Source organism: Berghia stephanieae, chromosome 5 (genome assembly GCF_034508935.2).
Source record: "Berghia stephanieae isolate SIO BIC M18660-M18661 chromosome 5, UCSD_Bste_1.3, whole genome shotgun sequence".
Classification (NCBI taxonomy): Eukaryota; Metazoa; Mollusca; class Gastropoda; order Nudibranchia; family Aeolidiidae; genus Berghia; species Berghia stephanieae.
The window spans coordinates 5,676,768-5,693,991 of record NC_088364.1 but is presented as its reverse complement, the minus strand read 5'-3'; the positions used below and the strand labels follow the sequence as shown (position 1 = coordinate 5,693,991).

General features: G+C 36.1%; 1 protein-coding gene across 1 annotated transcript; it reads right to left on the bottom strand.

Annotated features, from left to right (window-relative positions):
• Positions 1-902: 902 nt before the first annotated feature.
• On the bottom strand, positions 903-16,077 carry LOC144972288 (small ribosomal subunit protein RACK1-like). Its single transcript, XM_078913376.1, has 7 exons — positions 15,829-16,077; positions 5,460-5,631; positions 4,440-4,587; positions 3,470-3,565; positions 2,488-2,598; positions 1,865-2,005; positions 903-1,131 (listed from the first exon to the last, which is right to left on the bottom strand). Exons 1-7 carry the CDS (start codon positions 15,938-15,940, stop codon positions 958-960), a joined length of 954 nt encoding a protein of 317 aa, XP_078769502.1. The 5' UTR covers positions 15,941-16,077; the 3' UTR covers positions 903-957.
• Between the last annotated feature and the right edge of the window lie 1,147 nt (positions 16,078-17,224).

The window sequence follows — 17,224 nt, the reverse complement described above, 5'->3', positions numbered from 1 at the left end:
TCTGCCAAATTGGCAACCCTGGATCGGAGGGTCCTGGGACTGTTGAGTGGCGCATAATTGGAGTGCTTGGAAAAGGTTTTGCTCATACTCTCACCTTACTCAGGTGTAAAATGAATACCTGGTTATTAACAGCATTATTCCTGTCAGCAAAAGTGGAATATCACCGAACATGCGTCATGTCTCAATATTTAAGTTAAGCGTGGCGAATAGCCATGAACCCTTTAAACACATTAAGTGGATGTTTGTTTTTAAGGGTTTTACGGTGCTTGCAACACATTTAGGTTTATATCAGCGCCAGTAAAAAGGAAGAAAATGGAATAGTAAAAAGTTCTAGAATTACAATTAAAGCACCCAAGAAAAAGTAAGACAAAGGGGAACTGGGAACAAATAGGGATCAGTATAAGTCTCATCCAGACACAGCACAAAATCCAACAAAGAGGAACACACTCAAATGCTTACATTATACATTCAAAATAATAAATACATAACAGAGAGATGATTTACAAGGAAAAAAAATATCTCCCAAAACAATAACTATGCATTTGACGGTCAGCGCCAGGACAAAACCAAGTAATCTCATTCTGAGACAAAGACAGAAAGCATGTTGGAAAACCGATATAAGGGGATAGAAGGCACAGTATGTACCTCCCTGCCCGCTATGGGAGGTCAGGATCCCCACCCAGTATAAGTGGATTATTCGCTATATAAAAGCTTAAGTTTAAGACTGACCTCTTTGCCAACCATGGGAGGTCAAAAGACCCCCACAAGCCCAAAGGGGGGACGAGGACCCAACCAGTAACCCAATTCTTGTACAGCTCACAATAACGTGACCATGAACAAATTGACTATATAAGTTATGAGATAATGTCACTATTTGAAGAATTGAAAGAGAACAAAATATGTAATTTATGGGAACAATCCACTAATCCTTTATTTTTTTTAAGAGCAATATTAAATTTATCTGGCGGCCATGGAGACTTGCCAGACCCGAATCAAGTTGTCACTGTATCCGGTGAACAGGGTCTGTCCATCAGCGGACCAGGCCATGGACAGACACTGGGGTGGTTCACGACCAGTCATCGTCATCACATCAGGCTTCAACTCATCTACAATCACCTTACCCTCCAGATCCTGGGGAAGAAAAACAAAACAAAAAAATGATCATAAACATTTTGATTGGCAAGAATGAAAACATCGATGTGTCAACATTTTGAAATGTCACCTATAAAATAAATTTTAAAATCGAAAAAATCGGATTCTCTGTCATAAGGCAAAGACAATAACAGACCTGCCTACTTGAAAAGTAAAAAATTCGTAGTTTTTAGGAGACAGAAATTGTATCCCTGTAATTAAATTTACAGATTTAACAATTTACCCTCAAAATAATTAGATATAACTCTTCAAAATCCTTAATACTGTGCACTCTGGCATCAACTTTCATTAGAAATAATCTTTTAATGACAGAGATGCTCATCAAGTTTTGAAATTGGAGCTGAATTTCGTAATTCTATGAATTTTTCGTAGCAGGCAGGTCTGCAATGACATCGGAGGCGTCTTATCAAACCCAATCAGCAGGAAATTCTGACCATGTACATAAAATTAAAATTAACATCCTAAAAATTATACAGATTTTTCATTTAAAATCCAAATGTTTGTAACAATATTTAGTCTCCTGTTAACAAAGTAATTCTTTTTTTAAAAAGAAAGGAAAAAAAAAAACAAAAAAAAAACACTATAATCAAAAAACCCATGGACGATCATCAGCTTAGCAAATTTCCAAATTAAAAGGAAAAGAAAACGAGGATATAATTTGTTTACAAACAAAAGGTAGCTTTCGTGATCTTGAGAAATTGTAAACTCTTACCCAAATCTTGATGCTTGGGCCGGTGGCAGCACAGAGCCAGTAGCGGTTGGGAGAGAAGCACATGGCGTTGATGCAGTCCCCACCATTCAGCGTGTACAAGTGTTTGCCCTCACTCAAGTCCCAAAGCATGGCAAGGGTGTCCTGATGAAAGAAAGAGAAAAATAATCATAATAAAAATGTAAAACCCATATAATCAGCTATATTAAAATCATATTAGAGGGAAAGAAAGAAAAATGATTGGAAGCCTGAAGCAAAATGAGATCGCAAGTCCCAAGAGGAGTTAGCAATACAGTAAGATCACTTTCACCAACCTACAAGAGAGAAGCAAGAGATTGAGATAGATATGCTCAATATGTAAGAATTATCAAAGTTCCATGCATTATGAGAAACAAATTCATCAACGAATATCAATGTTTGTGTGTGTGTGTGAGAGAGAGAGAGAGAGAGAGAGAGAGAGAGAGAGAGAGAGAGAGGAGAGAGAGAGAGAGAGAGAGAGAGAGAGAGAGAGAGAGAGAGAGAGAGAGAGAGGAGAGAGAGAAGAGAGAGAGAGAGAGAGAGAGAGAGAGAGAAGAGAGAGGAGAGAGAGCGGAGGAGAAGAAGAAACACTAGATAATAGAACTGACCTTTCCACCCGAAGCACACAGAGAACCGTCTGGTGACACTGTGACACAGTTCAAGAATTGGGTGTGGCCATAGTGGTTAGTCTTCAATTTGCAGTTGGTCAGGTTCCATACCTGTCAGGTAGAAATAGAAAAGAAAAACAAAATGATTAATTAATAAATAAAAATAAAAATAAGTACCAAGTTCGATCGCCCGCCACTGCGCTGTGTGGCCTGAGCAAGCCACCTCGCCTTAGCTCAATTTGTGGCACTGCATTGCGGAGGACATCTGGGTTATTCCAGTCTTCCCTTGGAATAGACCCGAGAGACAAATTTCTCCCAGATGAGATGAATAAAGGGAATTTTATTTTTATTTATTTTTTTAAACAGAGACCAAAATTATGATGTAACTGTCATAGGCAAGATGCCCCCCCCCCCCCCCACACAAATCTCATTGCCTTCACCTGAGTAGGATGGACACTTTAAAAAAAAATTTTTTTTTTTTTGCCAGCAGTATAAGCCATTAAATCGGAAAGGTCTTTAGAAATATTCAACTTCGAGAAATAAAAAGAAGGAAGTTCAGAGCCATTTTAAAATGCACATGTAGCTGTTACAAGCTAAATTAAAAAAGAAAAAGAAACCAAAAAAAAAACAATGAATTTTAATAACAGTTAAAGCGATCAATGGTCGTCATCATGGCCATAACTATGTTTGTTTTTTTTGCACAATTTATTATCCACTAAAATAATACAGAAGAAATGACCAAATTATCTATTTTATCAATTAAAGTGAAGAGTATATTCTAATATAAAGTTTTGTTTCTTCTTTCCAAATCAATATTAGATCTGTCTTTATTTTATTTTTAACTAACAGCTATTTTCATATAAATTCTAGGGGGCGGGAAAAAAAAAAATATATATATATATCTGAATTTGGATGAAGAAAAAAAATAAAACCTTGCATATAGATCAAACATATTTGTACATGTCAGACTTAAGATACTCACCTTGACAGTCTTGTCCCATCCACATGACACAATGATTGGGTTGGCGGCATTGGGGGAGAATCTCACACATGATACCCAATCTTTGTGGGTATCCTCCTGAAATATAAAATTTGAACAAACTCTCAACAAAGATTTCATAAAACTTATTTGTCATTGACATGACAATGATGTATGAACTAAATTGAGATTACTTTGTGCACACAAACTTTTAGCAAAAGCATTCATTTTTGGTCACTATCACCATTAATTACCCGAGGATAAAGAGGGAGTATCGTAAGAAGACTCTTCCTCTTCTAACTGAACAACTGAGAAAAGCTTAACTTTCAAAAAGAATGCATGCACAAAATTTATAAATGAAGATATCTTTTCCAAACATCCATTTTCTCCAAAATCAAAAACATGAATTTTTTTTTTAAAGTCAAAAATGAAAGGCAGGAAGAAGAAACAGAAAACATGGTGCAATATCCACTAAATCTGCCCAAGTCAATAACAGGGAGCAATATTTAGCAAACTTTTACACAAATGCACCAACCGCCCCTATCTGAACACTGGACTTCAGTAAAAAAAAGACGTGTATTTCCTTCTCAAAAAATGGCATATTTTAAGAACAACAGGTCAAGAGCTTTCTTTAATACTTGTATACTGGTGCTTACTGATCTAATCTGCTCAACTTCTATAAGGTTGAGCTTTTGACTTCCGCATGCTCAGTGATGGGGAAAATATACAAAGGATTTTTAACTTACTGAATTCCATAAATATACTCAAAATCTGCAACCTTGAAGTAATAATGACATGTAAGTGAACGCTATTATATCTTTTTTTTCCACAGAGACAACAGATACCAGCCAGTTCAATTGACTGTTTGTTTTCGTTGTTTGTTAAGGATTTTATGGCGCTTGAAACAACACTTGATTTATTTCAGCGAAAAATTCCCACTCATGCAAAAATGAGGTCATCTTCCCGTACTGACCTGTACAGTGTACTTGCACTGTCCCAATGTGTTCCATAGCTTGATGGTCCTGTCACGAGAAGCAGAAACAATCTGACGGTTATCAGCGGAGAAGGCAACGCCCAAGACGTCTTTCTCATGGCCACTGAAGGTACGAGTTTGCTTACCACTGAAAAAAAAATAAAGGGAAAATGAAAATGTGTGTGCACATAAAATTATATAAAGTAAAGATTCAAAATTAAAGTCCTGTATTGCTGGGAAACAGAGAACAGTCTGAGTCGAGTTTGCTTTTACATCAATCTTAACCATAACTATTTTGTTTGTTGTTTTAAAGGATTTTACAGCGATTGCGACACATTTAGGTATTTTCAGTGCCAGTAAAAAGGGAGAAAATGGGATAGTAAAAATATTATAGATTTATAACTAAGGCAGCCAAGAAAAAGCATGACAAAGGGGAATAGTACAAATAGGGAACAGACGTAGAGTCCAAGAGCATACTGTCATTGAACTTAGTATGAGATCACCTAAAGGTCTCATCCAGACACAAGCACAGGACCCCACTGAGAGGAACACTCAAATGTGTACATTATACATTAAAAACAACATACATAACAATAAATAACAGAGATGATTTACAAGGAAAAAAATATTTCCCAATACTATAACTAGACAATTGACTGCTTCCCTCAGAGTCGAGGACTCCAGCCGAGGCAAGGACAAAACCAAGTAATCCCATTCCAAGACAAAGCAACTTGGACAACAGATAAGGGGATAGAAGACGTGACCTCCCACCCACCATGGGTAATCATAACTACAGATTTAACAAATAAAAAAGCCACTGATGATACCTAATAATCACCAAAACTTAGAAAGTGAAAGACCCAATGCATCTACAGCTAGGTATTATCAAAACTAGAAAGAATATGATTGGAAGGTAAAAGAATTCTAGCCAAAAATAATGTTTTATTTTATCTGATTTGTGCTATAAGAAAGTATGGACCAATCCATCTTTCATCTATATTTTTTAATATTACAACTTACGCAACCAAATCCCAGAGTCTGACAGTCTTGTCCCAAGATGACGACAGAGCAAACTGTCCATCAGATGACAACACAACATCACTGATGATGTGGTTATGGCGACGCAGCGATTTCAGGGGAACACCATAGTTGGTCTCATCTCGGGTCAGTTTCCACAGAATGAGGGATTTGTCTGAAAAGAGAAAAATATTTGTTTTCAAATGTCACTATGAGGAATTGTTAAACTAATTCAAAGAGAAACAATCTTTTCCAAAATTGTCAGGGATTAAAAAAAAACAAACAAACAAACAAAAAAAAACAGTTACATCAACAGACATTAAAAATGTAAATTTTGCCCTTTCACACGACATCATAAGATGCCATCACCAAGGCATTCCATGAAAGTAATTCATCAAACGTCTAACATCAACAGGAATCAGCCATGTCTGAAGTGAGTAAATTGGGGGTTAATACTCTCTCACAAGGAAAAAAACAGGGCTCGAATTCGGGACCTTCTAGACTACAGTACAATACTTTAACCACCCTCCGTTATCACTAAGACATCTCAACCATAATAAATTGAGAGGGCAGCTGATAATAATATAAATGTTTCTTAAAGGAGCCTGACCCTAAAAATCTTCTTTTGGTTCTGAATTAATTATTCGCTTCCTATAATTATAAAAGTCAAAATTCCCCCCCCCCCCCCCCCGTCTCCGACAATGTTCAGACAGACAAACAATTATAAGATACAAAAAGGGTGATGTAAAAAACTGTTACAAAGAAATATAGTAAAGTGTGTCTGACAACATACATTGACAATGATAGTAAATGTCGGATGGCCTCCCATCATATGTGTGTTGGACAACAGGAAGAGCCAACAGTAGCACAGTGAATGATGTGTGAATGTAATTATAGGCACTTTGATCAAACTTTCTAACTCAAAACATCTTAATTTGACCCAGACTGAGTCAGGTGGATGGGACTGGAAACAACAAAATTTGATACCTTATTTGTTTCTCAATGACTAACTCTATAGTACTGGTCTTTGGTAAACGTCCATTTGGCCCTCCAGCAGTGAGCTGATAGATGGCTTTGTGGCTGTGACCCGATTTTTTTAAACTTTTGAGTGATAGGTCTCAGAAAAGTTCCATAGATTTTTTGTTAATATAGATGGATTTGAATGATTTATGTCTTTTTTTTTTCTTCAGGAGGAATTACTCTATCGTTTGGTGTTGTTTATGTTTAAATCAAGGCCAATTTAGTTTATCTTTTGATCATGGATAAAATAGGGTATAATTTAGCGTTGGATAATTAAAAAATAAGAAATTTGTAAATCAAAATTTCAGTGAGAGCATGTGATTTAACATTTTAACTTTTAAATAAAATTAAATGGTAGCGTCAATTGCCAAGGACCAGGACCGTGTCAGTTCACCAACTACGCATGTGTACTTTTAACTGCCATGGAGTAATGTTAGTGTCACAAAGTGATGAATTGCTACGGAGTGATATCAATATTAAAATTAATCAATAATCTCATTTCTCTTCTTTTTCATTGTCTGTCTGTCATTTTCTCTTCTCTCTCACATACACTCAATTGTTATTAATATTAATGCTCTTCTCTTTTCCTCCTTTCTTCCATTTTCTTCTTTCTCTCTCACTCATTCCCGCTTTTTGCCACAGACCATGCCAGTTGGTAAATCGTGAATCCTCTATTAACTGCCACGGGGTGACGTCAATACTTACTCTCATTTTCGCTCTCTCTATCACACTCTCTATCATTTTCTTTATTTCTCAGAATTTCTTTCTTTCATTTTTTCTCTCTCTCTCATTTCCTCTTTTTGCCTCAGACTGCCAGTTGGTAAATCATCGACATGGTGGTTACTACCGGAAATGTAACAGTTTTAGGTCACAAATTCCGTAAATAAGGCAAACAGAAGATCATTTTTCAGCCTGTAAACTGAAATAACTTTTCTGCTTATCTGTTTTTCAAAATTTTGGTATCATTAGAATCGTGTTGAAAAGCACCTTATGATTTAAATATAGGTTTCGGTCAACCCAATTTGAATTTTTTAAGCCAAGTACCTACTACTTCTAACCTACTATCATGCACGTTTATTAGTAGGTACTTTGGTAAACGTCCATTTGGCCCTCCAGCAGGGAGCCGATAAATGGCCTAGTGGCTGTGACCCGATTTTTTTGGAGTGATGGGTCTCAGAAAAAGTTTCATAGATTTGTTTATGGATGGATTTTAATGACTTATGATTTATGTCTTATTTTCTTCAGGAATATTTACTCTATCGTTTGGTGTAGGTTATTTTAAAATCATTGACAATTTAGTATATCTTTGGATTATGGATAAAATAGGGTATAATTTAGCTTTGGATAATTAAAAAAATAGAAATGGTAAATCAAAATTTCATGATGGCACGTTTACTCAATGTCTTAACTTTTTTATAAAATTAAATTCAGGGCAAAGCTGTACCGCATCATTACTCGAATCTTAGCGGCCATTTTAGGCCAGTTTTGAAATCCAAATGGTGGTTACTACCGGAAATGCAACCGTTCCAGGTTACAAAGCACATCAGTAAATAACTAAGTCAAATAGAAGACCATTTTTCAGCCTTTAAACTAACATAACTTTTCTTCTGCTAATCTGATTTTCACAATGTTGGTGTCATTAGAATCGTGTTGAAAAGCATTTCATAATGATATAGGTTTCATTGAGCTCACCCAATCCAATTTGAATTTTTTACCAAAGTCAAAGTACCTAGGATTAGACTCGTTTAAAAAAAAAGGTGAGGCCTTCCGAAATTCCTACATCCCCAGTAGCCTATTCTTGTTTTTTTTTATGTTCTACTAGAGGGGTTTGGGAGTGGGGAAATTTTAGAAAAAAAGTTTTACCCCTCCCAAACTCCTACTGGGAACAAGAATACTGGAATGTAGGAAATTTTCGGAAGGCCTCCCTAAAAAAAAGATAAATTTTTACATTTCAAAAAATATCAAACGAATCTTAATAAAACTAAAGAAGTACAAATGAAGGTGCGACTAGAGTTGAAGTTGACTATTCATCAGCCTCAGCTCAGCTATTCAATTTCAATTCAGATTCAGAAGTGTTGTCTCTCAGTTAGGCACTTTGATAACTCCAGTCCAGTGGCCGCCGATAGGCTCACTGTAAGGTGAAACTCGTTTTTTGGAACTTTATTTTTGACCCTTTACTGTTTTGGTCACCATGGCGTTATTTGTGAACCTATGTGACTAACTTTGGTATCATTATAAAGGGCACAAAACAAGCTTTCTAACGGTGTATTTCATTCTTAATTCCTGATTGTATTTCTCAGAAAGCTTATGTAATAAAAATTTATAAATTTTTGAATTATAAGAACGTTTTAAATTATGGATACATTTTAATTATACTTCATACATCGATAGACAATTAATTGAAGAATATCTCTGCCAAATTTCATCAAAATTGATACACTCGCTCATTATTTTATTTTTTCCGCCATCAACCCCACTTTTTAGGACAAAAACCTCATATTTTTTTCCCCTTTTCATTGATCCTTAATTTTTTCCATACTTTCCATCCATAAAAATGATTTATATGAAAATAAAGCTTATTTTCTGACCATTAAAATGATACCTAACACTTGCCATTTATTTTTTTAATTGAAACAAAATTACTGAAAACAAGTGGGTCATGTTGACTGTAAAACTCAAAATTTCCCGATCGCCGCGAGATGCTGGTTTTGAGGCAGCAGTGAGATCACAGATTCTCTCTGTAAAATTGACAAAAAATTTCAATAGAAAAATATAAATAACTCTGGAACCGTAGGTCGTAGAGAAACAAATAAGGTTTCAATTTTTTTGTTTTTTCAAGTCCCATCCCCCTGACTGAGTCAAATCAAGATATTTTGAGTTTGAAAATTTTATCAAAGTGTCTATCTCAGTCTCAGTCTTGACTCTTACTCTAGGCACTTTGATAACTCCAGTCCAGTGGCCGCCGATAGGCTCACTGTAAGGTGAAACTCGTTTTTTGGAACTTTATTTTTGACCCTTTACTGTTTTGGTCACCATGGCGTTATTTGTGAACCTATGTGACTAACTTTGGTATCATTATAAAGGGCACAAAACAAGCTTTCTAACGGTGTATTTAATTCTTAATTCCTGATTGTATTTCTCAGAAAGCTTATGTAATAAAAATTTATAAATTTTTGAATTATAAGAACTTTTTAAATTATGGATACATTTTAATTATACTTCATACATCGATAGACAATTAATTGAAGAATATCTCTGCCAAATTTCATCAAAATTGATACACTCGCTCATTATTTTATTTTTTCCGCCATCAACCCCACTTTTTAGGACAAAAACCTCATATTTTTCCCCCTTTTCATTTATCCTTAATTTTTTCCATACTTTCCATCCATAAAAATGATTTATATGAAAATAAAGCTTATTTTCTGACCATTAAAATGATCGAAGTGGTTATTCAGAGTCGACTCTGGATAACTGTAGGCAGTTATTCAGAGTCGACTCTGGATAACTGTAGATGGTTATTCAGAGTCGACGCTGGATAACCATGTGTACAGATATTTAGAGCCGAGTAGCCTATCGAATTATTGAGTTGAGTTCTTGCGAGATGAGTTTCTTTCAATTTGATACCAGTTTACTACGGTTATTTTGTGACTTTGGCAATTTTAGTGCCAAATTCTTAAAACTTGGCGATTTTTCAACTTCAGTCGCTAAAAATAAGAATCTTTAATCAATTGCAAAACATATTCCATCAACAAAGCAAATTTAAATTAGCTTATAAACAACCATTTCTTAAATCGATCAGCCTAACTTATTATCTCTCTATTACCAAATGATATCTATAAACATAATATGAAGATAGAAGGGTGGCTGAGAGAGAGAGAGAGAGAGAGAGAGAGAGAGAGAGAGAAGAGGAGAGAGAGAGAGAGAGAGAGAGAGAGAGAGAGAGAGAGAGAGAGAGAGAGAGAGAGAATTAATGAATTGATTTTTTTTTTTTTAAATTGTTTTTAAGGTCAGGATAAACCCCCAAACAGAAATAATGGTTAAATATTGTTTTAAAAGGCATATAATGATGGAGTATGGTTAGTTATACAGAAAAAAATAGCCCTTTACCCAAAATTAATGGGTTTTTTGGCACCAGGGACCCAAAAATGTCATTTTGGGGGTCCTATGAGCCGAAAAATGACATATTTTGAAATCAAGATTTCTCAAAGAGATTTAAAGATAAGTCAATGAAATTTTGTACATATAAAGTAAATCATAAAAGTAACACTGTGTACTAAAATAATTAATATAAAGTAATTACTTTTGTTTTTAAGGCAATTTCACTCCAAATATGTTTTCGGACAGAAAATATAAGAAATAAAATATTTTTAAAAAATCATAAATCCTTCATTAATAAATTGATGATGTTTATCTTAGAAGAAATGATGTAAAATGAGGCCAGCTATATGTATGCCAAATTTCATAGAGATATCTTTATAACTTTTTGAGAAATCATGATTTAGCTGTGGAGCAAACCGGTGAAAATGACATTCAGAGAAAACGATGAAAAAGCAATAACGAATGACTGTGACAAGATGAAAACCACCCACCTAAGTGAAATTAGTAGGCTCCTCCCTCATAAGACTTATCTTCATTTGTTTCTCTTGCTTTGGCAATGGTTTTCTCTGCCCTTTTCTTCTTTGATGTGGTTTTACTATCCTTTTCCGCAGACTTGATCCTACGTAAATCCATATGTCGAAACGCGCTTTTTTGAAATTCACCTACATCTAGTCCTAACTTCCGAAAAACATCAATCCTTCCCATCTCACCTTCATTGAATACAATAGTTGCATCACTAACAGCAATTTCTAACCTATCCCTGCCAACAAATATTGATTTTGGACATCAATCCCAAACTAAGTGATGGTAGCTTACATTAGCATTCTGTGTTCCGCCGTGCAAGCACTTGGTCAACAACTCTCCACCTGACAAATCCTCAAAAACACTTTTGATCTCCTCCATCACAAAACTGGGCAACCTATTCTTATCCGATCCATTACACCAATCAAACTCACCACATTTAGCATGCTCTCCATTGCGATGATGCCATATAGCCCATATTGCCTTCATCTTCTCCAAGTCCCAAACATTCTTCCTAATTGCACCTCCGTAATGACCCTGTATCCTCTTCACCGCACTCTTTGTTAATTTTCCAGCACCACCTATACCCTTCACATTCTTGCCATCAACTGCATAAACTTTACCCTTACACTGGCTGATCTTGTCCAATAATCTCTTTCCCATTCTTTTCTGCACATGTCCACAACACTCCAATTTCTCAATGCCAACATCCTCATAGATAGACGGGTCAGCTTGGGCTACATTCTTGTAACTTTTGGAGTCACCATCTCCAAGGTAACCTTTATACTTAAGATTGTACCTTTCCTCCGACCGCCTAAATATTTTTACCATTCCTGCTGGTTCCATACCGCCTGCTGCTCCAGTGTAGTTTTTTTTACAATCCACCTCATGCCGTTCTTTCAACTTCTCCAACTCCTCGCCAGTTTTCCATGCCTCCAATTTTCCACAAGAATCACAATGATTCGTCATCACTTCCGTATCAATCACCTTTGCCGGTACCTTCTTACTCACTGACAAACAAGTCGCTATGCCATTCTTACTTGAGAACCCTCTCCGCTGCCATGAACCATCACAAGACACTGTCACCTCATCTCCCTCCGCTGCTCTCAACTCCTCTGCCGCTCTCTTCATACTCTCCTTCGCCACCGATGCTGACGCAGCCCTTATCTTCTCTCTAAAAATGCAAGATCTTGTCACTGACACGGGTGGTGGCATGTCCATTGCACCTAAAAAACTGCCTGCCCTTTTTATCATGACACCCAACACCATACATAGCTGCCTGAAACCTCAGATTAACATTTTCAGTTTGTCCCAAGTCTGTCACCTGTTCTTTACAAAACGCACAACTCACCGTCATCTCACTGCTTATGCCAGTCAACTTTTCAACAACAACAAATGTCTCTCCTACCTCAGCTTTATATAAACACACAGGACAGGCTAACCTCTGGATGCATGACACAATAAGCTTCTTTCTAAACAATCTGTACCCCTCATAATCACTATTATCATCACCTACTTGACCTCCTCTCTCCTCACTCTCTTCATCTAAACATTCAGTAAGTTTCATGAATGATGCTGATTTACTTTCATCAACTTCTTCTACTTCTATCATTCTTTTGTCTACAGTCTCAACTTTATCATCTTCAACTGCCCTCCGACGATTCTCAACTGTCTCAACATCATCGTCATCATCACAACCACTTCTACTCCCACTCGCCTTTGCTTTCGTGTACCTATTGCCATGAAATTTTCTCTTCTTGGGTCGATATTTATTTGCTTTGGATTTCTTTCCTTCCATAATAATATATGAATGAGAATAATCAAGTAAAATAGCACAGAATAATAATAGAATGATTCAAAACATGTGTGATTCACAGAAAAGAATAGAAAATGAAAGTAACTCGCTTTGTTTTCATTCTGAGCAGAAGTGAAAGTGGTGGGTTGGATGAAATGAAAGCAGCGTTCTGATTGGCTGATATTTTTCTCTTCAATAGAGAATCTTTGAGATTTAGACTAATGAAATTTCTTCTTATATATCTTTTTTTTCTCTCATTGGCTTTGAAAGATCGGAATGTAGCCAGAAAAATTTGCAGTTTTTTGGTGAAAAAAGTGTGAAAATCGGCAAATTAGAAGCTGAGAAATGAATTTTTCAATAAACCAAGCTCTAGTAACCATGGACAACAAACAAACACATACAATTCATAAAAATTAAAATAAAATATTTATAATAAATTTGTTACGATGTTTTTCACATGAAAAGATGCAGAAAAGGTTGAAGTTTTATATTGGGCAAAAAAAAAAATTACCTCAGATTTTTTTTTTTTGGCTAGTTCAGGGGGTTTATCCTGACCTTAATTAGACACAAGTTGTAATGAATTCTATTAACAAATTCAGAACAATCAAACAAAAACAAAACAAAACTTAAGGAAGAAAAAAAAAAAAAAGACACGCTTATAAACCTTATAAAATCGTCAAATGAATGTATTATCTGTTACAGCTAAAAAGTACACAAATATTTACACCAATTTGCTCCATCCCCTTCCCTTTCGATCATCTTCTCATTCATGGCCACCATGTGTCTTGTGCTGCCTTTGACATTTGGCGCCAGCGTGTCTAGACTAACGTCATAAATTAGGCACTTTGATAAAATTTTCAAACTCAAAATATCTTGATTTGACTCAGTCAGGGGGATGGGACTTGAAAAAACATAAAATTTGACACCTTATTTGTTTCTCTACGACCTACGGTTCCAGAGTTATTTATATTTTTCTACTGAATTTTTTTGTCAACTTTACAGAGAGAATGTGTGATCTCACTGCTGCCTCAAAACTAGCATCTCGCGGCGATTGGGAAATTTTGAGTCTTGCAGTCAACATGGCCCACTTATTGTTTTCAGTAATTTTGTTTCAATTAAAAAATAAATGGCAAGTGTTAGATATCATTTTAACGGTCAGAAAATAAGCTTTTTTTTCATATAAATCATTTTCATAGTATGGAAAAAATTAAGGATAAACGAAAATGGAAAAAAATATGAGGTTTTTGTCCTAAAAAGTGGGGTTGGTCGCGGGAAAAATAAAATAATGAGCGAGTGTATCAATTTTTATGAAATTTGGCAGAGATATTCTTCAATTAATTGTCTATCGATGTATGAAGTATAATTAAAATGTATCCATAATTTAAAAAGTTCTTATAATTCAAAAATTTATAAATTTTTATTAAATAAGTTTTCTGAGAAATACAATCAGGAATTGAGAATGAAATACACCGTTAGAAAGTTTGTTTTGTGCCCTTTATAATGATACCAAAATTAGTCACATAGGTTCACAAATAACGCCATGGTGACCAACACAGTAAAGGGTCAAAAATAATGTTCCAAAAAACGAGTTTCACCTTACAGTGAGCCTATCGGCGGCCACTGGACTGGAGTTATCAAAGTGCCTACATAAATAACGGAGTGTCACCAGAATTCATGCAACTGAGCAGAGGTGTCAAAAAATGATAGAAGGCATATTATTGGGTTTTTTTCCCCCCTGAACTATCACTGAGCAGAAAATGTTTGACATGACAAAAAACAACGGAACATTTATGAACAAATCCTAAAATCCCAGAAATCCGCGGAAGATTATCATCACTGGTCCCCACTATATTTTTTTTAATATTTCTTTTTTTTTTTTGCAAAATCTCGACAATTTGCAAAAAATTGCAAATTTTGCGGCCGCAAAGCAAATCACCGATGCAAAAAACTGCCATGACAGAAGAGACAAGAAAATACGAAAAAGTAAAACGATTTTTTCCTGTAGGGTTAAACAGAGGTGGGAGAGAAGAAAAAAAAACAAACAGAAAAACCGTGTGGTTGGTAACTGGAAGTTCATCACTCATAACTGTCTACAGTTATTCAGAGTCGACTCCCCGACTCTGAATAACTGTAGACAGTTATTCAGAGTCAACTGTCTACAGTTATTCAGAGTGGACTCCCCGACTCTGAATAACCGTAGACAGTTATTCAGAGTCGACCTAATACTTGCCAATTATTTTTTAATTGAAACAAAATTACTGAAAACAATAAGTGGGCCATGTTGACTGTAAAACTCAAAATTCCCCGATCCCTACGAGATGCTGGTTTTGAGGCAGCAGTGAGATCACAGATTCTCTCTGTAAAATTGACAAAAAATTTCAATAGAAAAAATATAAATAACCCTGGAACCGTAGGTCGTAGAGAAACAAATAAGATATCAAATTTTATGTTTTTTCAAGTCCCATCCCCCTGACTGAGTCAAATCAAGATATTTTGAGTTTGAAAATTTTATCAAAGTGCCTACTTACTCTGATTGATTGTTGGGATTGGGAGTTTAGGTTTAGGTCAGAACGGATATCAAGGCAATCTCAATCAGGATAAACTTTAAGCCTCGAGGTGACAGAGGCTCTTAATTACTATGCTAATTTGAAAACATAAAATTCTACAACACATTTGGCAATCAATTGGTCGAATTGTGATAAAAATAAGTGTGTGCGTGTGCAGTGTGAAGTCCCAGTCTTCAGTGCGACCAGTAATCACTGATCACACGCATTTTCGGCCTCTCATACTGGTGACAATTATACTACCCACCTATTATAGGCTTTATGCATTTTTATACTTGCGTATACTTATATATTTATTAGTAAGTTATGTTGAAGCGTCCTGTGCGAAGTAATTTCAGTCATGTAAAGATGTAAACAAACCAAAACTTACCTCTGGATGCCGACAAGATAGTGTCTGGAAATTGAGGATTAGTGGCAATTTGGGTAACCCATCCAGAGTGTCCTGTTAGGGTACCTCGCAAAGTCATTTGCTCTTGAGACATTTTGAATTTGCTTTATGTCTCTCCGGTGATTAAAACAGATTTCAACTGTGGATATATATTTAGCTAGCCATTAGTAATTTCGGCCAGCGGAAAAGGAAGTTTAATCTCGTGAGAGTTACCGTCCTTGATCAAAAATTGGAAAAATTTAAAAAACGGAATAAGATTTTTGACCAAATAAACGGCACACGATATACACGCCCAAAGTTGCCATTTGGAGGGATTTCAGGCCACGGAGGCCGTTTGGGCCAACGAGCCCGAGTTTATCCCGATTTCTATAGCGTGGAACGGAAAATAGCAATTTCTTGTTATCATTTACTTTGGTTAGTCTATGGCAAAGTACTTTCCACCAGATCTAATAGAACCAGCTACCCAATCAATGTCAGGTGGACAGGGTAGGGGGCGCTGTTCAGAATTTAAAAAAACATCGACAACACTCAATCGTGGCCCCTTTGCGCGCGCGCGAGAGAGAGAGAGAGAGAGAGAAGAGAGAGAGAGAGAGAGAGAGAGAGAGAGAGAGAGAGAGAGAGAGAGAGAGAGAGAGAATCCACATTACTACTAGCATTTATTGATAACACCTATCACTAAACTCAACAAGAGACCGTCAACTCAATTTCGTTTGTACACCTTGCAGTGTAGCACCAGATTCTCTACGTTTGTCAGACCTGCTATAAAAGCTGTCCCTGGTTGGGGTTCCCGGCCTCCACAGAGGGCAGGGAGGTACTTACCTTGTCTTCTATCCCCTTATAGCTGTTTTCCAATTTGCTTTCTATCTTTGCCTTGGTATGAGATTACTTGGTTTTGTCCTGACCCTGGCCGGAGTCCTTGGCTGGGAGGGAAACAGTCAAATGCATAGTTATTGTTTTGGGAGATGATATTTTTTTTCCTTGTAAATCATCTCTGTTATGTATTATTATATTTGTTATTTTTAATGTATAATGAAATGTAAGCATTTGAGTGTATTCCTCTTTGTTGGATCTTGTGCTTGTGTCCGGATGAGACTTATAGGTGATCTCAGACTAAGTACATTGATTGTATGCTCTTGGAATATACATCTGATCCCTATTTATTCCCAGTTCCCCTTTTTCTTACTTTTTCTTGTCAGGGAATTTACATATCTTGGCAGCAAGATCAGTCAGTCGGGTGGAATTGATGAAGACATCATCGCTAGAATCAAGAAAGCGCGCCAGGCCTTTGCAATATTGAGGCCAAAATGGAAAGCGTCCAACATATCCACAAACACCAAGCTTAAAATATTTAACACTAATGTTAAAGCAGTCCTGCTCT

Coding starts and splice junctions, on each gene's coding strand:
- LOC144972288 (XM_078913376.1), bottom strand. CDS start 15,940: ATGTCTCAAGAGCAAATGACTTTGCGAGGTACCCTAACAGGACACTCT. Junction 4,588..5,459: donor AGACTCTGGGATTTGGTTGC/GTAAGTTGTAAT, acceptor TTTTTTTTTCAG/TGGTAAGCAAACTCGTACCT. Junction 2,599..3,469: donor GATGGGACAAGACTGTCAAG/GTGAGTATCTTA, acceptor TCTACCTGACAG/GTATGGAACCTGACCAACTG.